This window comes from Blastomyces gilchristii (assembly GCF_000003855.2).
Source record: "Blastomyces gilchristii SLH14081 genomic scaffold supercont1.29, whole genome shotgun sequence".
NCBI classification, from domain to species: domain Eukaryota; kingdom Fungi; phylum Ascomycota; class Eurotiomycetes; order Onygenales; family Ajellomycetaceae; genus Blastomyces; species Blastomyces gilchristii.
The window spans coordinates 327,523-351,268 of NW_003101653.1; the positions used below are offsets into that span (position 1 = coordinate 327,523).

At 42.6% G+C, this 23,746-nt stretch overlaps 4 protein-coding genes across 6 annotated transcripts; 1 reads left to right on the plus strand and 3 right to left on the minus strand.

The window, feature by feature from the left end:
* Positions 1-5,494: 5,494 nt before the first annotated feature.
* Positions 5,495-7,862, minus strand: BDBG_08815 (uncharacterized protein). The gene is made up of 3 exons (XM_002620742.2): positions 7,042-7,862; positions 6,913-6,983; positions 5,495-6,849 (listed from the first exon to the last, which is right to left on the minus strand). The coding sequence occupies exons 1-3, from the start codon at positions 7,614-7,616 to the stop codon at positions 5,978-5,980; spliced, it is 1,518 nt and encodes a 505-aa protein (XP_002620788.2). The 5' UTR covers positions 7,617-7,862; the 3' UTR covers positions 5,495-5,977.
* A 1,804-nt stretch (positions 7,863-9,666) lies between these two features.
* On the plus strand, positions 9,667-16,165 carry BDBG_08817 (ankyrin repeat protein). 3 transcript variants are annotated; one of them, XM_031723739.1, is made up of 7 exons: positions 9,667-10,299; positions 10,381-12,027; positions 12,110-12,165; positions 12,234-13,011; positions 13,102-15,168; positions 15,253-15,651; positions 15,745-16,162. In XM_031723739.1, the coding sequence occupies exons 2-6, from the start codon at positions 11,603-11,605 to the stop codon at positions 15,302-15,304; spliced, it is 3,378 nt and encodes a 1,125-aa protein (XP_031581029.1). In that variant the 5' UTR covers positions 9,667-10,299; positions 10,381-11,602; the 3' UTR covers positions 15,305-15,651; positions 15,745-16,162. The 3 variants fall into 3 exon arrangements, with proteins under 3 accessions (XP_031581029.1, XP_031581028.1, XP_031581030.1); XM_031723738.1 differs by having other exon boundaries at positions 9,667-12,027; positions 15,745-16,165; XM_031723740.1 differs by lacking the exon at positions 15,745-16,162 and having other exon boundaries at positions 9,929-12,027; positions 13,102-15,181; positions 15,253-15,550.
* On the minus strand, positions 15,440-20,055 carry BDBG_08818 (Pro-apoptotic serine protease NMA111). Its single transcript, XM_002620745.2, has 5 exons — positions 18,955-20,055; positions 17,875-18,856; positions 16,496-17,811; positions 16,213-16,410; positions 15,440-16,100 (listed from the first exon to the last, which is right to left on the minus strand). Exons 1-5 carry the CDS (start codon positions 19,372-19,374, stop codon positions 15,933-15,935), a joined length of 3,084 nt encoding a protein of 1,027 aa, XP_002620791.1. The 5' UTR covers positions 19,375-20,055; the 3' UTR covers positions 15,440-15,932.
* Positions 20,056-20,084: 29 nt separating this feature from the next.
* Positions 20,085-23,694, minus strand: BDBG_08819 (uncharacterized protein). Its single transcript, XM_031723741.1, has 2 exons — positions 22,110-23,694; positions 20,085-21,802 (listed from the first exon to the last, which is right to left on the minus strand). The coding sequence occupies exons 1-2, from the start codon at positions 22,498-22,500 to the stop codon at positions 20,943-20,945; spliced, it is 1,251 nt and encodes a 416-aa protein (XP_031581031.1). The 5' UTR covers positions 22,501-23,694; the 3' UTR covers positions 20,085-20,942.
* Positions 23,695-23,746: the final 52 nt, after the last annotated feature.

Sequence of the window (23,746 nt, forward strand, 5' to 3'; positions counted from 1 at the left end):
AATAAGATAATATTATAAATATACTTCTCTTACAAGATTTTGAAGTGAATCACAGTATCAAGTTAGAGAAGAAGAATGATAAGAACTCTGAATTATTATAAGACTCTCTTTATAATATATTCTGAGATAAACTCCTTCTTCTTTGAAAGACACTTAATGATCTATTAAATAAAGAATTTATATATATTAGCAATTCTTTCATCATGATCTCTATTCTCTTTGCAAAGAAATCAGATGAAGAACTCTGATTCTGTATGAACTATTAAGAACTGAATAGAATAACAAAGAAAGATCACTATCTATTATCTCTTATCAATGAAACTCTAGCTTATATTGAATAAGCTCAATGATTTATAAAACTAGATAGTATTACTATATTTTATAAGATTCATATCACTGAAGAAGATAAGTGACTTATAGCATTCTAAATATAATATAATCTTTTTAAATGAATAGTTATTCTCTTCAGACTAGCTAATACTCTCAGTATATTTCAAAAGTATATCAACTGAGCATAGACTGACCGTGTGACCGTGTCTGAAACCAGGACCAGATTTTTTGATAGTCTCATTATCAATTCAACTGCTCTCATTACACAGTTTTAACATTAGATAGTAGTTTCATACTGTCTCAGTGAGACTTACTGTCTACTCTTATCACATTTTTCAAATGAAATCATGATTTCCACTTCTCAATTTAAATTATTTTTATTACTTTAAATGACTTTAAATCTCATTTGAGTATTATCAAAAAGTGTTACTTTTTAAAAAATTAAAAATAGTCTAAAAAAAACCTTAAAATGTCTAAAAATAGTAACTTTATGCTAAGAATGAGACTAAATGAGATTAAATGAGATCACTTTCTCATTTTTTTCAAGTCATGATTTCATTTTAAGATCTGATATATAGTCACTTTACATGTTTTTTTGATAGTCAGTCCCAGTAGGATTCACGCCAAGAAATGTATGAGATCAGACCAAATGAGATCAAATATGAAATTCATAGTCTCAGCGGCCAGTCTAACTAAGCACTCTGAGATTTTCTTGATAAATTTGTATCTGTATATCTTAATAATATTCTCATCTTCACTAATGAGTTCAGAAAAGAATATCAAGAACATGTATAGAAGATATTATAATAACTATAAAAAGCAGAACTACTGATAGATATTAATAAGTATGATTTTAAAGTCAAGAGTATTAAATATCTGAGTTTTATTATAGAAGCTGATAAGAGAATTTGAATAAATTCTGAGAAAGTTTCTATCATTCTTGAATAAGAAGCTTTACATACTGTGAAAGATGTATAAAACTTCATCAGATTTACTAACTTCTATCAGTGATTTATATAAAACTTCTCAGATATTATAAGATTACTTACAGAACTTATTAAGAAGAACTCAGTATTTCAGTGATCAGTAAATACTGAAGCTGCATTTATATAGATAAAGAAGATATTTATCAATATCTCTCTACTAATAATATTTAACTCTGATTATAAAATAGTTATTGAAGCTGATTTCTCTGACTATGTAATAGAAGAAGTGATATTATAATATAGTGATAAAAGTATTCTATAATTATATATCTTTATATTTAAGAAACTGAGTTCTGCTGAATACAATTATAAGATCTATAATAAGAAACTTCTCACAATTGTATACTATTTAGAAGAATGAGACTCTGAACTTTAAAGCATCTCTGAATTTAAGATAATTATATATTATAAGAATCTCAAGTACTTTATAATCACTTATAAACTCACTGAATAATAGATATAATAATCTGAATTTCTAAGTTACTTTCATTTTATAATACACTATTATCTCAGCAGTTAGAACTTAATAGCAGATACTCTTTTATAATAAGAGTAAGATATGTCTTTCAATGTAACAGATACCTGTTAAATAAATCAGAAACACTGACTTCTAGATCTGAAGATATTAGTTAATCAAGATAAAATAACTTATAATACTATATACACTTCTCTGATTAGAACACTCTCTCTCTGAACTATTACTGATACTGATACTGATACTGATACTGATATCTCAACTTCTTCTGAATCTATACTGAATAAATTATGATATATAACAGCTTAAACTAATAAACTTCTTTAAGCACTCACTGAAGTAGTATATCAAGAAGTACTCTGATTCTTCTCAAAACTATGTATGAGAACTGACATCTTAGAATGTTTAATTAATAATAATAATACTCTATAATTCTGTGAATGACACTGAGTCTCTTACTCTGAACTCTTATATATCTGAATAATACAAGAGATGTATAACTCTTGTATAATCAGTTATTCAGATTGTGAATAACTGTATTAAATAATCTCTCAGAAGTTCTACTAATCTGAGATATTAAATAATATCAGATATTTTATCTAAAACTGTAACTATTATTTCTTCATCATCTTATAAAAGAACTGTAGAAAAGATCTGCTGAAACTGCTTAATATCTTTAATAGAATCTGATAAGATATAATAATTAACTTCACTATTAATCTCTCTAAGAGTAAGAATTATAGAAATATTCTAATTATTATAAATTAATTAAGTAAAGATATAATATTAAAATCTTGTAATAAGATGAATACTGAATAAGTCACTAAAGCTTTTCTACAGAGTCTATTCTATTAAATATATAAATTACTGAGATCTATAGTATTGAATTAAGACTGTTAATTTATAAGCACTCTCTGAATAAGAATCTATCAAGTTCTTCAGATTATATACTATCTAGTATCTATTAACTATCTATCACTCTAAGACTGATAATATATCAGAATAGATAATTCAGACTGTAAAGAATTATCTCTGTAAATTCTATAATTATTTATAAGATAATTGATATAATCTGCTTCTATACACAGAGATCACTATTAATAAATAAGATGCTGTTTTAATAGATATAAGTCTGTTCTTTCTTATATATAGTTATTATATAAAGATATTAAATCTTCTAGAGATTACATAGTTTATATTAAATAAATCTCTACAGTCTGATTCAGATCACTGATAATATAGTAATAAAGCTCTGAGATACTTATAACTGAGTAGAGATCTTTATAATAACTATAAAATAAGATTAAGAGAATTAAATTAATATTTATCAAGATTCTGCTGAATAATATAAGATAGAAGACTTAATATAATTGAATCTTAAGAATATACAGATTATATATTTATCTTATACACTGAATTATTATTATACTAAGTATAAAGTAATAGAAGTTCTAGATAGTTATAACTATTATCTTAATATATTATTAAAAATTCATAATATCTTTTATACAAGCTTGTTTCACTGTGTTATCACTGACTCATTCTCTTCTTAACTGACTTTCAACTGACAGTCATCAGATATTATAGAAGAAGATAATAAGCTTGAGTAAGAGATTAAGAATATTTTTAATAAGAGATCTCACAGCTGCAGCTGATAATATCTTATGAAATAAGTCAGTTATAATTAATTAATCTGAACTCTGAGTTCTGTATTATTTAAAACAGTGACTCTTGACTAATAAGAACTGCTTCTGAAAGAAGAAGACTAATGTAACAGACTGCATCTGATTAATTATATAGACTATTCTATTATACTTCACAGATTTCAACTGCTTCATTCTTGAATATATATACTTCAATTCTCAGTCACTCTTGATCACTGATTCTCAGCTGTATATACTTCAATTCTCAGTCACTCTTAATCACTGATTCTCAGCTGCTATAAACATATATAGATTCTTTCACTCTGAAGTCTCACTATGTACATTATCACATACATATATAAATATTCATTTCAATTACTGATTCTCATACTTTCTCTTTCTTTTTCTTCTCTAATATTTTTCTCTTTATTATATAAGATCTATATATATTATATCAATCTATTCAGTGTAGACCTCTTACACTACTTATAATTAACAGTATTTTATTCTCTATATAGAGAGATATTCATTTCACTCTCTATTTAATTTTTTATATTTTTAAATTTTGAATTTTATCTACTTTATAATACTGTAAAATTGTATTTTTAATAAATAGAGGACGAGGTTGATATTTACAATCTCGGCGCCAAGCCGCCAGTAAGTTACTCTTTTATTGGATGACTGTACTTAGTTTACTTAGTAGAGGGATCCTGCAGCGCCAAGTCGTATGAAATATTTAGTACGCACGGCCTTCCTATATAGGCATAGATGCCACGATTCAGCGCTGCTGTGGCATAGGCCTTGTAAATATTGTATTCATCTAATTGAAAACCTCTTGTATGCCGGGTAATGAATATAATAATAATCTGTCACTGTAATAAGCAGCTGCAGCTGTCACTGCCACTGCTGCCGCCACTGCCGCTGCCGCCGCTTGTACAGTTATTTTGAACTCCAATAATAATAATAAAAAGTGAGGTCTTTCATATTGATATCAGCCACCTGTTCCATACACCCATTTTGATTTCAATCTTGAAAATATAAGAGCTTGATGGCAATAATGGTGATGGTATGGTGTGAATGCAAATCAGAGGGATAGATAACATGGATAGAATAGAGAAAGGCCTAGGTGGAGTTGATGATCAATCTGCCTTACAACAATATGAGATATGAGGCTAACTTGATGATGAAGCGCCAATTATTATAACTAACTGAATAAGAAAGGCTGTACGGCACTAATTACATGCGCATACTAGGAAGGCCATTACTACGAAAGGTGCTTGCAGGATCCCTCTAGTACTCCGTACATTATTGTCCGATTCGACGGAACTCGAGAATCTCGGTCCAGGAAGAACCTTAACTCTAATTCTCGGCCCGGTCCATATCATAACTTACCAAGTTTTTCTCAGACTTTCTTCAGAGCCTCATCCCACCAATTTATGATATTCGCATGACGACAACTTCCACGAACTCAAAATCAACATGAAGCAACCGGATCAAGACCTCTCGGCACTACATACAATTCTACAGTAATTGGGTACTTATGCATGCAGGACACAGTTATAGCGCCTTGCTTTGATTATTCCTGCATTTGTGAGGCATACTCAGTGAGCAAGTGGCGAAATCCAGAAATACCTGGCTAGTGTGAATGGGAGATGAAATATGTGGTGTATGATGGGATGGAATCATAAAACTGCCAACTTTAGGTGCAATGTAGAGCTAATTAATGCAAACAGGTTTTTACTGCAGGTTTGCTGAGTATCTTTATCATTATACTTGGCGTCATATTTGAGCAGCTAACAAAACAAGTTAGTATAAAATTACCGGAGAGGTAACTTGACACACTGATTTGTTTGGTCTTAGCTGCATTGCTTCAATAGATAGAGTGGACATCATTGCATATATGAATTGAACAATCAAACTATAACAACATCAAGAAGTAACAAAAATTTTCCTTATTTCATTGTAATGCCAACAATTCAAGAAAATAACTTCTAAATTCAAATTCTCTATTAAATTCTTTATAGAATAATATATATTTTTAAATATAATATTATTTAATTCTAGCTAAGTTAATGAATTTCTTATTTTTTATAATTAATTATAAATATTTATTTTCGAATTCATTTATCTCTCTTCAAAAGTATTTTCTAAGAATTTCCAATTTCATATTTTGAATTCTCTATTAAATTTACTACAGAATGATATATTACTTGAATTGAATGAGATTCAAAGGATTCCGAATTGATTCGAATTGCCCCGATTTGACTGCTCGGCAACGCCTCCAAAAGAAAAAAAGAAAAAAAAGAAAAAAAAAAGGTTTTAATTGGAGAAGAGCTTGGCGTTTCCGCGCGCGCAATCGAAAATAGACGACCTCTCTGTGTCGTAGGAGTAATGAAAGATAGGCTGTGGGATGTCCTGAAGTTGTAGCGAATGTATATTTTCGTCTTGGAGGGCGATTTCTCTGCTGCACTCAGCAGCTCGGACCTACTATAAGCTTCGCGTAATCAAGCTGGTGCCTTGAAAATCCCTTGCGGCAGGAAATATCAGATGGAATGATAGAGGCGACTAACGCCTTTCCAAAACCGTGACCACAGCCCTGGTTTGAATTTTTTCGGGGGGGAATGATATGCAGCGGTCGACGCTTCCTTTCCTGGTGTTATGGGTTGTTGTGAAGGTTTCTCACACGGATACTGGGGCTGGGTTTTTGCTGCTTGAGGGGTAGAAGTTTTCGAACCCGCGGACTGATTATTCGATTGTTCTTGAGATCTGTCGATAGGGCTCAGTGGCGCAACTGCCACCCACTGCTGAACTTCCCAAGTAGATATAAAGGGATCAACTGGGTGAACCTCTTTTGTCTCTAAAGACTCCGCACCCTTTCGCGAATCGTTGTCTTTTGATTCATTGCCCTGTTCCTTCTCGCTCATAGCGTTCGGATCGTTTGTATGGGCCGTATTACTCGGTTCCAGCTGATTAGTATGCGTTACCTCATCGGCGGCTTGGGTTGGTTCAAGCTCTGCAATAGGCTCGTCCACATCGGCTGGTGCAGTTGACTCAAGCTCCTTAGCGGATTCATCGTGGCCGACTCCCTGAGTCGGTTGAAGGCTCTCCTCAACATCTGTTCCGGTGGTTGGAGAAGTCACCTCAGGCGCTTCCACAGGATGATTCGGATCAGTGGGCTGAGGAGCCACTGGCAAGACTTTCTCAGCATCTGGTTCAGTGTCCACCTTCTGCATTCCCACAGGGTGATCTGGATCAGTTGATTGAGGAGCGGTTGATAAGCCTTTGTCAACATCTGTTCTGTTGGTTGGCTGGGCCACCTCAAGAGCTCCCCCAGGATGATCCAGATCAGATGACTCAGGAGTAGCTGATCCGCCTTTCTCCTCATCCTCTCCGGAGTCATCAGATGTATCAGAACCTATTTCTTTTGTTAACTGAATCTTTATACATGAACACTGCTGGAAGAAAAGGATACACATACCTAGGAAACGTCCCCAGGGGAAAATGTTGGAGTAATGCCTGGCATTGGTAAAGTTGACGCGGAAAAACTGGCTGCAAAAATTAGGGGGAAGCATTCTCGAAATTTAACATAGGATAGGTAGATACATACACGGATGCTCCGTCATTACTTGTCCGCACTCGGTAGCAAAATAAAGGCACATTGTCCAAAGTTTTCCGTCGCTTAACCGATAAGTCTATGACCATCCAACACTTGACATTATGTTCAAAGATTGCGCTTGGTAGATGGACATAATCATGGTCATCGCTATATCGTCGTCCAACTTTTTGCTCAAAGAACGTGGTGATGAGTTCTATGTGTCTCCTGCCTGGCTTTCCAGGAATATGGCTGGAATTGAATCTCAGTAGAATGCGCACGTCGCAGTCTCCGAAGAAGCCGTCTGGGAACTCCCTGATTTGGGAAACGGCCATCGTCTTCCACGGAAGGGAATTCCTAGTTGATGCAGATAAAAACCAATTTTCCTTCTCCCGGTTAACTTGACCGTGAAGAGGGCGAGGAGAGGCCGCTAAAGAGGTGGAGGAGAGAGAGCCAGAAGTAAGAAAAAGGACCGCACAGTGAGAGTCGAGTTTTGCCGCGATCGCCTGATCCTTGTGTGCTTGAGCAACCCGGGCCAGTACGCCTAGCGTTGTTAGGCCTTCTCCTAGGGACTCAAAATTTAAACACATTGTAGGTGCGTACAGGCTGGCTGCAGAGTCGCAGTCTTGTACCAGGGTTGAGCAAGGGCAAGTTTCCAATGTCGGCGGTCTATATTCAAGCCAATTATGTTCACAGTTCGGGGTTCAGTCGAGCGTTCCAACAAGATCGCTTTGGTTGACACACACTCCACTCAATGCGACACCAATAATGAATGCTGGTTCTTACGGATTCCAGAGTTCGCGCCAGGAGAGGGGCCGGGGGCTGGGGGGCTGGGGGGCTGGGATGGGCAAGGATGGTCAGTCTCCACTAACAGGGGTTTTCCTTTTTGCTTTTTGCCTGTTTTTGGCTTTTTCTTTTCATTGACCACGATTTTCCGCAATACAAATAAAGAAGACAGGTATGCAAAGACAGCCCTGTCTGAAAAGGGAGAATTTTCTTTAGACCCCTGTTTTATCGAATCTGGACTCTGGAGTTATGAGAATCACATGTACACTTAATGCAAAACATCATGATGCTCATATATTAGAGAGATTCTGCAACTACTTTTCACAGTACAGAGTAATGATCTTTCTTATATGGTTTAACTTTAACCTCATGTAAAAAAGTGACATTTTAGTGACATTTTTAATCAACACTACTATTATACAGATGAATCTGTACAGAGTATATATAATTAGTATTGTATAATCTTTCTTATTCAATTAATTCTATAATTGATCTTTATTATTAACTGTGAGATAGAAAAACAAAAAATTTCATCAATATTTTATTATTAATTTTTTTTTAATATATGTTACTGTAATTTTCATATAATAAAATAATTAAATTTTAGTTAGAAAAAATTTGAATTAATTTTTCAAATAAAGAATTATATTTAAAAATATTAGAAAATTTATTAATAATTTGAGAAAAATCTGTAATATTTTTATATTAATTAAAAATATTATTATTTAATCTAATTAAATTATATAGAAAATATAATTTAATAAATTTTATTTTTAATAAACTGAAATTTAAATACTATTTACTTTTTAAATATACTTTTAAAATTAAAATTAAAATAAATATAAAAAATTAATAGTCTATATTAATATTGAAAAGTTATTCACTTTCTAGCCAGCTCACACAGCACAGCAGAAGAACAAGTATCAACAAAGTGATAACAGAAATGATAGATTGTTCAATACTAGATATCTCAATGCAGAATGCTGGAGAAATAAATTTACAAGGCTCATGCATTCTGCAGGAAGCTCGGAACAGAAGATTGCTTTTTGTGTAAATTAGGCGCTAGAACTTCCCCCACTCTCTCTGCCCTGCACACTGCCACCTTTGTGCACCTTGCGTACAGCGCAGAGTTTTTCGTAGAGCTCAACAAGGCCCGAAGAGGCAAAGAACAAAAACACTTTTGATTTGAACAAATGAGAGCTCCAGTCACTGAGAGATCGTGGTGCTATACTATATGTTGATGGCGATTTGCATTCATTGAGGACTCGTGGTGCCATACACTATGTATGGGGTTATTTAGGCGTACTTTTTCTGCTGAGTTGGAGGCATCTCATTGGCTCCTTATTGCACCAACCACACAAATGGTCAAATAATCGGTTCTACGCTGGGACGGTGAGGTAACGGTGAGGTAACAGAGCAAAGGACAACGAAAGTTGTTTTCGCCGTAAGGATGCTTGACATTCGTTCGGGTGTGATGTCTGAAACCTCACAGGGTTCAAGGTTATCGGATGCCGCCGATGAGCTCCGGGATGCGAGAATAATAATAGAGGACTTGGACTGGCTTAGCTTCCCTGCAACCTCATAGAATACCATAAGCCTGAGCATCTACGCAGTAGTGATTCATTGTTTCTCGTTAGCAGCCTTACGCTGGTATGCTGGATACTTACCACCCGGTATTTTCGTTAGGGCACCCCTAATATTTTAGTGGAATTCTAACCATCATTATCGGGCCGCGAGGCACAATTAACACAATACCATTGAACTCTATAACAGCTATCCTGGGTTTTCTCAGTATATGTTCTCACTGCCAACTTTCCTCATTCATTAATTATTATTATTGAATTTCTCTGTCATTCACTCAAGCTTGTGCCTGGTGTCAGTATAAAAGAAAGGGAGCAAGATAGAATAAAGATAGAGCTTCAAGATTGTGCTGTACTGTACTGTGTAGTTACGTAATAATAATAGTTCCATTCAATCCTAATTACGGAGTAGAGTTAGTTAACTAAGTTAGTTAACTAACTTATAACTATACGGAGTAGGTCAAATAACTAGACACATTCCAAGATAGCATTATCTAGTAGTTTTCGTGTATTTAATACGCTAATTGTGCTTCGTTCGCCGATGGATGAGGATTGATCACGGATGCCGGGGGGCGGCATGCATTGCAGGCAGCCAGCTCTATCTTACGAACTTTTTGATCTCATGGTTAAGCGCTTGAAGTGATCGGTTCCGCAGCCTTGGTTGGACCCAAATGTGGTTAAATGTGGTTAAAGGCTTCCGTGGTGTGGTGTGGTGGGTGTGGTGGCGGGTGACAGCGGAGCACTTGCATACAAACAAACATTGCGGGGGAAGAAAAAATAATGCAAAGAAAGAAGAAGAAAGAAGAAAAAAAATTATCCAAAATCCTATCCCAACTCCGCTGAAATTCAACCCTAGGAAATTGTAACCCATGTTCTAACTTACTAAAAGTCCCGAACAGTCCTAGTAGTAAGTATATGCGCTGACAGACACGCGCTGTCTGAGCAGATTCTGCTCATGTTCATGCTAATAATAATAAATGTTTCCCAGAAAAACAAACAAACAAACAAACGAAAAAAAAAAAAAAAAAAAAAAAAAAAAAAAAAAAAAAAACCCCTCGCGCAATAATAGGAAAAACATGTGAACCCCAACGAATTGACATTTTCGTCCGTTGAGACAAGGAGGACCATTTGGCAACAAACAACAACAGGGATTGAGTAGTTATCGTTCTTGTTTCCGCATCTCTTGTCAGCAGGCCGGGGTTGTCAGGTTTGGGCTTTTCCTCCTCGGCGCCGTTCAGAGCCACGTTGAAGCTCGGCCTCTGACTGGATGAATCAAATGCTAATCAGCCCAACTTCACGAACGCTGCTTACTTAGGAGGCTGGGAACAAACCTCGTCGACAGAAGATGGTGTGGATGCTCGAGATAGCTTAGCAGAGCAGTCGGGACAAACATGGCCCTGGAAATCTCTTTTTGTCTCCTTTGGGAGTTTGTCCGCCGGGCATTGTCGAGGTGAACTCCTCTCTACCAACAATGTCCCTTCATTGCATATACGAAGATACTGCTGTCCTTGATGGCCGCAGGAAAAAACTGCCACAGCGTAGTGACACATCCCGCTGCCTTCGAACTCAAACGAGGGTAATGGAGTTGAGCGTCGGTGGACCAGTCTGTGGGGGGAACATCGATCGTGCACGCGTCTTTTTTGGGTTCAAGGCATCCGAGGGAATGAGGAATTAGAGCGAATATATGTCGAGTAATTTGTTTATTCTGCATCCTGACCACAGCAGAATGTGCCCAGACAAAATCAATGCCCGGCAGCCTTGTTCCCCTTCCCCCCTTCCCCCCTTCCCCCTTCCCCCCTCCCCCCTCCCTCTCCCCCTCCTGCTTGTCTTCCAATGCGTGATAATTACATTCGGTCCCCGCACTCCCAATTGGCTCCCAGAATCATGTCCAGGACGTTTATCAGCCTGAAGTATGTTGACCATTCAATGCCCGCCACGATGGTAGACCATATCGGAGTTGAATCGGGGAGGGCATGGGTCAACTGCGCCTCTTATATCCCTATCCGTTCTTGGATCGCTCTCGTTGCCTCAACCGTTCCTATCAGGAGTTGCTCATATAAACTCCAACACGACAGATCACAATAGGATTTGAAATTCATAAACCTAATAATTCATGTTAGCAGCAACCATCGCATATCGTCAGTGATATTTTCACGTTGAAGTGGATTGGGGAATGCTTCGAGAGTGTTGAACAATACAATACATTCGTCATGGAATTTGTGGGTTTCGCTGCAGCCCTCATCACATTGTTAAAAGCGACTACTACGGCCATTAGCGCGGTTAGGTCCTACAATGCCTCAGAGGTAGAAGCATCAAGAATAGACCAGGAGATAGGAGATCTCCAGGCCGTCCTGGAACGATTGGCATTGTTAGAGCAAGAAGCAGACAAGGATGAAGCAGCGACGGGGAGCGTGCTGCCGATGTTAAAGGCTCCGTGGTATAACGGAGTTTTCGACTTGTGCCAGAAAGAGTTGGAAAGTCTGAACTCCCGCCTGAGTTTGCAGGATGCCTCGAAAACTAGAAGAGTTGTTCAGCAATTACGGTGGCCGTTGAAGAAAAAGGAAGCAGACCAAATTATTCTGAATATCAGAAAGCATACGGAGAGTCTTCTCCAGGCAGTACAGGTCGACCAAACGTGAGTTCTCTTACCCCTTTGTCTAGAGCCTACGGTGTAGCAAAACTAACATTTTTTTCCCCCTTGAAAATAAAACTTCTAGATCTATGCTACTCAAAATGAACAATACGATGCAATCTGCAAATAAATCCAAGTTAGGTGCGCAGCGCGGCAGAGCGTAGCAATATCTAATCCTATCCACGACGTCTGCTAATCCTTGAAATTAGAAAACCTCCAACGGAGGATCAACCGACGGCTCGCTGCGGTGGATCCATCACTCAACTATCGCAGAGCAAGGCGCAAGAGGCATCCCAACACGGCATCATGGTTTATAGAGAGCGATTATTTCGACGAGTGGAAAAGTCGTGCACCATCATTTTGCTGGCTGCATGGGATTATCGGAAGCGGCAAGACGGTGATGAGCTCTGCGGTCATCGAACATATGGCCCAGGAATGCTTACCCAGGCCTCTTTCAGCTCTCGCATATTTTTACTTCGACTTCAGCGACCCGGATAAGATGGCGCCTGAGAGAATGATGCGGTCGCTTATCGAGCAGTTCTGTTATAAATGTCGCGATATTCCTCGATTGGAACGTATTTATGACATGTCTTGTATGCCAAATTTCGAACTGGAAGCAAGCGACCTTCTTGCTACGCTCCTCGAGATCATTGAAAGCTTCGAAGAAAGTTTCATTGTAATTGATGCCCTTGACGTATGCTCCAACGTTCCCGAGTTACTACGCATTATTCGGGATATTCTACGTCGCTCGTCTTCCAAAGTCCACATCCTATCCACGAGCCGACAGGGAAAATATATTGAGGACGGAGTTAATTCATTGCCTGGAAACGTACAAAAAGTCGCTATGGATAAAACGCAGGTAAATCGTGATATTTGCATGTATGTCCAGGAATGTCTCAGGACAGACAGCAAATTTAAGAGATGGGAGAAATATCCCGGTATTCTGAAAGATATCGAAACTTACACGATGAGCAAAGCTGATGGCATGTAAGACTTTAGCCCCTTTTAAGAATTGCCACTTGCCTACGGGCTTCCCCTATTCTGTCTATTTATTTTAATTTTCTAACTAATCGCTAGGTTTCAGTGGGCTTTTTGTCAGCTTGAGGTGCTGGGGGATTGCTTTAGCGAGGAAGCACTTCGTGCAGCCCTTGGATCACCACCTAAGTCATTGAATGATATGTACGAAAGGATTCTCCGTGATCCCTTTGGAGGACGGATAAATTACATTCCTCAAGTATTGCACTGGTTGGCCTTCTCTGCCCGCCCACTGACGATCGCTGAAATGGCTGAGATGCTTACGATCGACCTCAATGCTTATCTTCAATTTGATACCAGAAGAAGATTCTTCGATCCTCGAGAAATTTTAGATATATGCTCCCCGCTTGTGAGAGTCGACGTTGAACAAGGTCGTGGCGAAGTTTTCAAGTTGGCTCATCTTTCGGTCAGGGAGTTCATTGTGTCAGACAACCTGTCTACTTCTACTGAACCTGGTTCTCAGTACCACATTTCTGAATCGTCCGCCAATGCGGAAATGGCAGAGATTTGCCTTGCATATCTGTTGCACTATTTCCATGACACTGTTGTTGAGGATGGAATGGAAACCCGTTTTCCACTTGCCAGGTACGCCTCTAGGTACTGGGTGCATCACGTACGAGCAGCGAAAAGCATTACAAAGAGAATCCGGATTTTGGCTATGAGGCTCCTGTCATCGAATAGCCTTGCATACCGTAATTGGATTCGACTCTACGACCCGGAACACCCTACAAAAGATCCAAACCACACAAAGTCACGAAAAACCATACGCGCTCCGTTGTACTACATGGCACTAATTGGTGTAGCCGATCTGACTGAGATCTTACTTGCAGAGGGGATTAATCCTGACGCGTATCAAGGACATTATGGTACCCCACTGCAGGCTGCATGTACTATGGGTCATGTCGAGGTTACGAGACAGCTCCTTGCCAAGGGAGCTGATTTTAATCTCATGAAGGATGGATCCAGCAACGCTCTACGGCTTGCCACGATTGGAGGTCATACTGAAACTGTGCAATTGCTCCTTGAAAAGGGAGCCGATATCAGTGCTTCTGGCTCTCTGCTACAGGATGCCGTCACGAGGGGACATGCCGATTTAGTGAAGCTACTGCTTCAGAAGGGCCAAGACCCTAATACGCACCACGAAATATATGGGACAGTGCTCCAAGATGCCTGTACATGCGGCCACGACGAAGTCGTGGACCTGCTGCTTGAAAATGGCGCGGATATCAACATTCAAAGTGGAATTTACAAGAGCCCTCTACTGGCTGCGTCTATAAAGGGCTATCTCCATATTTGCACCCAGCTGCTTTTGAAGGGTGCCAACCCAGACACCAAAGGTGGCACGTACGGTAACGCGCTCAACGCTGCAGCCTCCAAGGGCCACCTTCGTATCGTAGAAACGCTGGTACAGAATGGCGCCACCATCGACGCAGTGGATTGGGTAGGCGATACTCCACTACAATCCTCATTGGCGGCAGGCCATGAATCCATCGCACGGTTATTGCTCAGCAAGGGGGCCAACTCTCGTTGGGAAGGCGGTCTGTACGGCAACGTGCTTCAAGCAGCATCTCTTGGAGGTGTTCAATGTGTGGTAAAATCCCTTATCGCCGGTGGAGTCGACGTTAACACTCCCGGGGGAAGGTACGGAACTGCACTTCAGGCAGCTGCTTCAAGGGGTCACGTTGAGATCATCAAAATGTTGATTGACAATGGGGCATTTATTAATGCGGAGGGGGGATATTACGGCAGCGCTCTGCATGCGGCCTCATCCAAGGGTCATGAAAACGCCGTATGGGTATTACTGGCACATGGAGCCCACGTCAATATAACGGTCGGCAAGTTCGGTTGTCCAATACAAGAGGCCGCAGTTCACAACCACCCCGACGTCGTCCGGCTCCTTCTTGATAACGGCGCGGATATTAACAGTTCGGCAGGTCGACGAGGTCCTGACAATATATTAGAGTTGGCGACCAGGCGCGGTAGCACAGAAGTTGTGCGAGTCATACTTAAATGGGTATCTGACACCGATGTGGAGCTACATGCGTTGGACTCTTCCTGGAAGGCAGCTGTTGAGTGCAACGAGCATGAAATTGCTGCCCTGCTTAATCAGTGAGTTTCCCAAGTAAGGACAGAAAATCCAATGCTTTGCCCCCTCCATTCCCAGGGATGCGACTAATATTACTGTATGTACAGGTATATTGATGAGGAGGACTCTATTCTATTTTCTCAAAGTCGGCTTTTTTAAGCTCAAGGGGATCCATTGAGACACCTAATGAGCTGTTCGAATTCTTTTGATGAACGTGGTTGGTCATGTTGGTTTTTCGTCAGGGACATTCTTTCTGTCCAGACGCACTTTTCGGGAATATGCAGTGAGCTAATTATCATGCCCTGCCACTCGATGCTGATTATATATTGGTAAAATGTAAGGATAACTCAATAGAAGGCTTTTTTTCTTGGTTAAATTGTATTAATACCCAATTTTTGAAACGCCATAGGATGAAGAAAAGACTACGTAATCTTAAACATGGGGATAAGAAAATATAAAAACCCTCTATTCTAGCTCATAAGAAATGAGGTACCATTAACAGCAAGGTACAGTACATAAATAGAGACCCCCGCTACTTGGATACCACATGCCAAATACCCCAGAAAACTGAAAACAATATCTCACTCAAGCACCAACAGAAGATGAAATGAAGAGCCACGCTCATGTGCAGTAGTACCACTCTATTATTGCCATAAAAAAACCATATCATTCCAGGAGTACAATTAGAAAAATAGAGTCGAACGAATCCATGTTCTGGAACAAGTGAAAAACAATGAGGGGAAAAGAAAAGGCAAACACTCTATTATCTCATGAACACTTTATCCTACTACTCATCACCATCAGGCTCCACATCACTCATCCCCTCATCGCGCCCTTCATCCATCGCGTCCGCGTTGACGTTATCCGAGTCCGAGCGACGCCGTTCTTTATCGTGAGAGATGGTCCGCCAGCCCTCAGCAGCGGAGGGATCTTTCACGTACTCGGACATGGGGAACTGTGCAGGTTGTCGTTAATAAATAAATACTCCTAATAAGCGACAGAAAAGGAATGAATTTTTTTTTTTTTTTTTTTTTTTAGGGGGAGGGGGGCTGAGGGAGGAAACATACGTAATGATCATTTTTCTTCATGGTGACGACCCAGGGGACGTTATCAAATGTAACAGCGCGGAGGCGGAAATAGGTATTATTGGGGATGGTGTTGACCTGCTCAATGAACGAGTCGAGATCTGGGGTTTTGACGCCGTTGACGGCCGTGATGAAGTTTGTTGGTGAGAGGCCGTATTGATAGGCCGGGGAGCCGCGACTCTGTTATAGCGTACGCAATCATTTAGCATACCCATACATGTTTTATTTTAGCTCTCTTTATCATATGAAATAGAAATTTACGCACCCTCGCGCTGACATAGACCTCGCTATGTAGCTTCGAAATCTGCTGTCGAACGGCATGATGCGGCTTCTGCAGCACAGCACCACAGAAGATCAACGCACGGTCCGTTTCCAGATCTTCTGTCGGGACAGTCTTGATCTTAATACGCATTTCCTGGCCATTGCGGACAATAAGCGCGTCGAGGGTTTCGTGGTGGTACATTATATCAAATTCCGAGACGCGAGTAATGAGCTTGTCGTTTAGTGTGAGGATGATATCACCCTCCTCAAGCTGCTGGGTGTCCTCCTTTAATGGGGAGGCACAGTCAACTTTCCGCACCATGAATAGCTCATGGCGTGCCGGGTTGGCGATGGCGACCTTCTCGATCCATTCTTCTGACACGCCCATGATGCGCGCCTGGCTCATTTGGATAACGTAGGACTCCATATCCATGATTCGAAGTTTGGGTAGGGTGCCATTTTGGATCTGGTTAATGATGGGGAGGAGAGAAGGGGTAGCGAGACCTAGATGGTACTCTACGTCTTTGTGAGAGCTGGCGGTGCGCTCGCCCAGGTAGTTGAGCCAGAGTGCTTGGACGATGCCGTCCTCGCCGATCAGGACGCCATTGGAGCATTGGCTACTCAGGCCGGTGTCAACGGTGATGGCGTCAAGGTTGAGAGCACGGTAGCGCGGCGCAGAAGCGTTGGGGGGTATGGCGACCGTAGTGATATCAGTAACGGCCGTCTTGGCCACGACGATGCGGAAATTCTGATTAAAGCCGACAAATATGGTATCGGCGCCTTGCTTGATGTAGGTAGTGCTCAGCCGCGCTGTCTTGACCGGCGCCTGCACGAGACTAGGGTCATATTGGATAATCGTGTAATTCTGTAATGGATGGAGGAAAACCACTTTGGCAATGACGATAATAGAGTCCGCTACGGTTACGTTGATATCACAAAGATCAAAAGGCACAATAGCTCTGGAAACAAGCACGAGACCTTTCTCCGCATCGACGACGAGGCCAAATCCGGCTTTGCGGGCTTGTGGATACCCATCAAGCTTCACTGGCATTGTGCAAGAGACGCGGACGAAACTGCGAACGATATCTGCAGCTGCTGGATGGTTGGCACCGTCAAGTTGGATGAAATCGGCTTTCCGAGGAACTGGGGTTTCCGCGGGAAGTGGATCTGCAATGTTCGTGAAATCCCATAGTCCAGTCTCGTCATTGCGGACTGCTTCCCTCATATGTGGATGCCAGTGGCGGTCTATGTGCACTATGCATGTTCCTCTGGTATGTAAATCTCGAATATGCCTATATGACAAAGCAACTCGCGCGCGATCTGATCCATTATTCATAATTAGCAAACAAAATTAATAATTTCGATAATGACAGTAGAACTTACCTGGAATGGTTTTCAGAACTTCAATAAATTCATTCAAATTTTTCGTAGGTCGTTTATCCACCGTATCTACTATCCATCCAGAAAAGGTATTTTCAAGTTTGAACGAACCCGCAGCTTCGCAAACATACACCCCCTTACAGGCGATCGCATAAAGTCTGGCCTGTTGGTAGGAGAGGTCATGGAACGTCGCACCAGCAACGGTAATATAGCGAGCAGGGGTGATTTCATGGAGATCTCCAACTGTACATGAGACTTCCCTATCCTCACCACCGCGCTGCACAAGAAGGTGGACATCCTTACCCACACTGGCATCCAAAATCGCATCCAGCTTTACAAACTGTGTCAGGAGCTCCCCGTTGACCTTGATCAACACGTCCCCTTCCTGTAGCTTGCCGTCGCCAGGGCCTTCAGGGAGCACGATTTCCGCAACAAGCATACCGGTTTCTTTTGGGGCGCCTTTTCGGACAGCAGCCTCCCATTCGGGAGATAGACCAAGGCGGCGGCACTCATCAAACGGCTTGATGATCCACTGGGTCTGGATTGTGCCCCGCGTGACCGGCACGCCTTTGCGTATGCACTCCAGGGCTCTCAGTGGACGATCGAGGGGTAGGAAGTAATCCGTAGCGGCGCCATCGGCACGTCCGCCAGCCTGTAGCGCAATCGCATGACCATCTATGTTCACGACAGGACTTCCGGAACTTCCACCACTAGCCGCAGCAGCAGCCTGGATATAGTTTGTGTTGAAATCGCTATACCCTTCGCCGTATTCGGGAGCATTGCGGTCCAGACGACTTATAACTCCAGAAAGAATACTCAATTTCTCACCGGCGTCATTGCCCACGACTCTAATTTCGACACCAACTTTTGCTGCGTCCGGCGACAATTTCAATTCCGTGACGGGCATGTATTTAATGGCGGTGGGGTCGAATTTCAAAATACCAAAATCGTGAACAGGATCTCGATAAACAGGTCGGACATCACACTAGCATAGAAACGGAGCAAGATCAGTAAAAATGTTCCACCTGCAAGGGTATAAAACCAAAAATCATTAAAAATAAAAATAAAAAAAGAAAAACAAACCTCTTCATGATTATCAAAAATACAATACCCCCAAAACGGCCCTGCGCAAACCACATGTCGATTCGTCAAAATATACCCTCTCTGCGCATCAACCACAAACCCCGTCGCCTGACTCGACATCGACAAATCCGTATCAAACGACGCCGTCTGACAGAAATGGATCGAGACGACGCTCTTCACGACCGTTTCGATGGTGGCCTGCCATTCTGGCGAGTCTGTCTGCGCAGCGGCGGGTGGGGCGAGGGGAAGCATGTGGGAAATATCTTCGTCTTCATTTTCGAGGACGTAGACGGCCTCTTCGCCGAGTGTTTGTTCGTCTGGGCTCAATGGCTGCGGGGAGGAGGTGTCTGGGCGGAGGTGTTTTGCGGAACGGAGGGAGATAGGCCCACTGCTGTGCTTGCGCTTGGAGCTCATTTCCATGGCGTGAAGACGGGGGAGGGGGGGGATGGAGAGGAGAATAGGAAAGGGATCGGCGAGCGCGGTGCTGCGGCTGGCTGTTTTCTATTTTCGCTTTTTGAGAGTTGAATTTTCGATTTTGACTCTTAGTGATTTAACTAATATGTGAGGTAGTAGGCAGATAATGTGTGGTGGAGAGCGGGAGAAAATTCCGCCACGGGGATTAGATACAGCGCACTGCAAGAGAAGGCGCACAAGTAGTAAATTGGGAACGGAAAAAAAATAAATAAATAAATAAAAGGAAAATAAAACAGAAGAGAAGAGAAGATAACGAGGCTGAGAACAGGTCGTCAAGCCGTATTCTCTGTCTGGACTAATCAAGCGGAGGTTTTGACAAAGGCTGTGGCTAAAGCTCAATGGAAGAACCCCAGAAGGCAGCCGAGCAACAGCGACTAGCGGGTTTTAAGGAGCCCACAACGAAGATTCATCCACAGGGTCCAAGCTAATGGATGCGGGATATCTAACAGGTTGTACAGTGTCCGGGGGTAATGAGAGAGGTGTATCTATCTTTCAATCGCAGAGGGTTGATGGCGTTGTTGGATTGTCCATTTATTATTTGTTGTCCCTTGTTAACTCCTTTGTTTTCCTTCACTTTTTTGTCGCGGCAGAAAAGACCAAGAAATGTTTGGCTTGTTTGGCTTGCCGTGACAGTACGTGTATGCAGTATTATTATTGTAATATCGCCGGCTGTGGCTGGTGGTAGCACCGGGTATTTAAAATACATGAGAAGCCAGAGCATTGTTGAGTATTTTTTTTCATTTGATCTATTGCCAGCAAAGTGCCCCGACTACTATACCATGGAAGAAATTAAAACAAGTGAAAGGGACAGGCCAGACAGGCGCATAGATATCTCGTCGTGGTTACTAGAAGTAGAAAATAAAAAATGATATAACAGGGTACATATAATAATATATATATTCTAGTGATCCCCCTTTACTTCCGTCGCGTAGAACGGTTACCAGAATAAATCAGGAGCGCGTTACTATCCCCATCATCTGCGCGAGCATATCCGTTTCCATGCCCCTCCCTCAATTACCTCCAAACACATACATACCGCCCTTCCTCACACCTTGTATTCGCAAACGTACGACGCGCTTTCGAGATGTCGAACGAACAAAACAAAATGGAGTTTGTGGAACCTGTCCTTTTTCCCATTTCAGCGGTCGGGCGGGAGGCACCCTAGACTGTTCAAGTGAGGCGCCTGTTGTTTGAAAATATACATCTTTCTAAACACATCCCCCCCATGCTCCTCGTGAGGAGGCTGCGGCAATCCAAACGCCTATTTCGTGCATGCGTGGATCCTTTCTCTCAAGGGCTTCCGCTACGCCCAAACATTGTGATGCCGAGTTACAGCATCGTCCGTGCGGTCAGGTTGCACTTTCGTGGCCCGTGCGTCTTGCAACCCGAGGAACTCGCGACGTTTTGACATTGCTTTGTGGCAAGCTCCGAATAGCCCTTCAGAAAAATCCCAACGGGGAAGTAGATAAAAAAAAAGTAGACAAACCATATCTTTACATTCTTTGCGCGTCCACTCAACCCACCGTTCCCGCCGGCGAGTTACGAACTGGCGCACCATTTCCTTGTGGTGAAGGTTGGGGCACTGAAGACTGTCGTTGCTGGTGATGTTGCTGATGTTGAGGGGTAGATGGAGGTCCGCCACCTGGTTTGGTCGCCCCGGGAAAGAGTTCATTCAGCTTGGTATATAAGTCCGCAACACCGGGAAGGCTTGGTGGTGGCGTCATGATTGCGGGTGCCTGTGGGGCCGCAGCCCCTGATTTCTTTGCCCGATCTGCAACAGTAGCAAGGTAAGCCAAGTTCGCCTGGAGACGTCGCATGCAGTCGATATATTCAATGCTGGGCTTGTTGGCGGGTCCAGACGTAGGTTTGGACCCCTCTGCACCAGTGCCAGGGTTCTGCGATTGCGAGCCCGTGATGTCGGTAGGGGAAGTCGGAGAGGCTGTACTGCCCTCCTTGACGGGTGAAGATTGTTGGGCAGCGAGCTGGGTGGGGGTTACACCTGCCTTCCCTGAGGCTTGGAGATTCACCACTTCCTGTAACAGCGCTGAATTGATATCGAGAAGAACGGTCACACGGGCCCTCTCACGGGCAGCCTGCTGGGGGGAGAGCGCGGCGACTGGGGAGTGTGTCTGTTGTTGGAGTTGTTGCTGTTGCTGCTGTTGTTGCTGTGGTTGATAGTTTGGAGTCTGGGAGGGACGGGGAGGGGTGGAAAAAAGAGGATTTGATGCGGCAATGGTAGTCATTGTTTGTGGTTGACTTTGCGATAGGGTGACCATATTCTGTGGCGAGGGCGATTGAGGGATGGGGGACTGAGCCACGGTAGCTGGAATTGATTGCATAAACTGAGGATTAGAGAAATTTGACGGGTGAGGCACTGGAAAAAATGACAGAAAAGACGCCAGTCAGTCAGCGGGCTGATTCCACCACAAAGAAGATTACATGGTTCGACCAAGTCTCATGCACGCCAAGACTAGGTTTATGTAGGAACGAAGATTGGGAGCGAGAGATAGCAGGGGATTAGGGAAGGTCATTGACCACGAAATGCAAGAATTTGATTGGCCAACGGTGTAATACATAGCACAACGGAACAGGAGTGGCGGGGATTCAAAACACAAAATAGGAGCTAAGGAAATAAGATCAAGTAGAAAACAGACGAAAAGAAGGGAGGGCGGAAGACCTACTGGGACTAAGACCGGACGAATGATGGGGAAGGCCGGGAGACATCATCATGGCTGACGTACCAGCATGCAGTGGAACGGGTCCGTAGCCACCACCATGCTGTACAGGTTGGTGGTGGATCTGTGGCGCTCTCGATTGGGGAGGAAACTGATTGGGATTCGGATAGTAGGGCAGACCCTGAGCACGCGCTTGAGCCTGTGCTTGTGCCTGAACCTGAGCCTGAAGATGCGCCTGAGCCTGAGCCTGCGCATGCGCCTGCGCTTGAGCTTGAGCTTGAGCTTGTGCCTGAGCCTGAGCCTGGGGAAGATGTTGCATCGGGTAGCCTGCGGGAGAGATCGCAACCATTGGATGTTGCTGAAGTGTCGGATAGGAAGAATGGGGTTGGTTATTCATTATTATTATTATTAGCCGTGCAGGTTTTCCTATTTTTCGGGGCGGGAAATAATTATAGCGAGAATAAATAATGCCGGAAATAATAATAATAATAATAATAATCTTCGGGATCAGAACAGTAGCAAAAATGCCAGGCAGCCACTGATCAACAACCGCAAAAGGAGGGGGATCAAGGAAAAATACTCAGAAACTGCCAAGTACCACGAAGTCACGGAGCAAAACGAAAGGCGTAGGGGTGTCCGTGAAAGGCGTCTTTTATCTGCCCACTGCCTGGCAAATGGGCTCAGAAAGGACTGTTTCTTTACGTGTTGTTCTGGTGACTCGCGTTTGGGTTCCAAGCTTATTAGTAGGGGAGGGGAAGGGATATTACGGGCGCGGCGTGGGAGATAGCGCCGGCAGGCAGCTCCAATGGTGACGCTGACGATGGGGGAATCGGGAAAAAAGGCGAGAGTGGGTTTGTGGGCGGATTGAGATGCTGCTCGGGCGTTGAGGATGAGTCTGAGGTTGCGTTGCGACTTGCGTTGTGTTGCGGCTCTCTGGAGAGATGCGGTGAGGAAATTCTCTGCCGGCCGTATGGGCATTACTGCTTCCTGCGTTATATTATGGTCCCGTGACCAGATTCGTCTACAGCGAGGTATCATTGGCTGAGAATGCTGATTAACCAGTCTGGCGCCTTGCTTTTAGGACTAGTCGTATTGTACGACTGTCACGCCCTTACACACCTTTGCTCTCGCGGTATCTTCAACTCCATCCTCAGCATCATCAGCTTGACGTCAAATCCCGCAGGCAGCACAAATCACGGCGTCCATCCGTCAGTTTACCAAATTGCCATGCATGACTGACGGTGGTTTGGTGCTCTCATTTGTCCGTTCGGATAGTTATTATGGAGCTGTTCCCTGTCGGTGGCACTGGAATATCCTTCCCCACTGACGCCGCCGTTACACTTGGGTCGCAGTAGTGGATATCCATGCACCCTAGGGCCTGGGGAGATCCCTTCATCCCGACTCTGACTGGCTCGGGGATGAGGAGGGAGCGTGGGTTGGATGGGGAGAATGTGTGATTGCCAGAGAAAGAGCCTGGTGTCTGTTCATCTGTTTGCTTCATGAGTCGCTTTGTGTAGGAGAATAGGCTGGAAAAGCACGCCTCTGTATATAATATAGAAGCCACGGTGACAGCCATGGGCTTGATGTCGGTCTTTAACTCTTGAGCGATCACCACCTAGATCAGAAATCCTACTAAGCCTTGT

Coding starts and splice junctions, on each gene's coding strand:
- BDBG_08818 (XM_002620745.2), bottom strand. CDS start 19,374: ATGGAAATGAGCTCCAAGCGCAAGCACAGCAGTGGGCCTATCTCCCTC. Junction 18,857..18,954: donor TTTTTGATAATCATGAAGAG/GTTTGTTTTTCT, acceptor TTTCTATGCTAG/TGTGATGTCCGACCTGTTTA. Junction 16,101..16,212: donor TGAAGAAAAATGATCATTAC/GTATGTTTCCTC, acceptor CAACCTGCACAG/TTCCCCATGTCCGAGTACGT.
- BDBG_08817 (XM_031723738.1), top strand. CDS start 11,603: ATGGAATTTGTGGGTTTCGCTGCAGCCCTCATCACATTGTTAAAAGCG. Junction 13,012..13,101: donor ATGAGCAAAGCTGATGGCAT/GTAAGACTTTAG, acceptor ACTAATCGCTAG/GTTTCAGTGGGCTTTTTGTC. Junction 15,169..15,252: donor ATTGCTGCCCTGCTTAATCA/GTGAGTTTCCCA, acceptor CTGTATGTACAG/GTATATTGATGAGGAGGACT.
- BDBG_08819 (XM_031723741.1), bottom strand. CDS start 22,500: ATGAATAACCAACCCCATTCTTCCTATCCGACACTTCAGCAACATCCA. Junction 21,803..22,109: donor TTCGTCCGGTCTTAGTCCCA/GTAGGTCTTCCG, acceptor CATTTTTTCCAG/TGCCTCACCCGTCAAATTTC.
- BDBG_08815 (XM_002620742.2), bottom strand. CDS start 7,616: ATGTGTTTAAATTTTGAGTCCCTAGGAGAAGGCCTAACAACGCTAGGC. Junction 6,984..7,041: donor AGTAATGACGGAGCATCCGT/GTATGTATCTAC, acceptor TAATTTTTGCAG/CCAGTTTTTCCGCGTCAACT. Junction 6,850..6,912: donor CCCCTGGGGACGTTTCCTAG/GTATGTGTATCC, acceptor CAAAAGAAATAG/GTTCTGATACATCTGATGAC.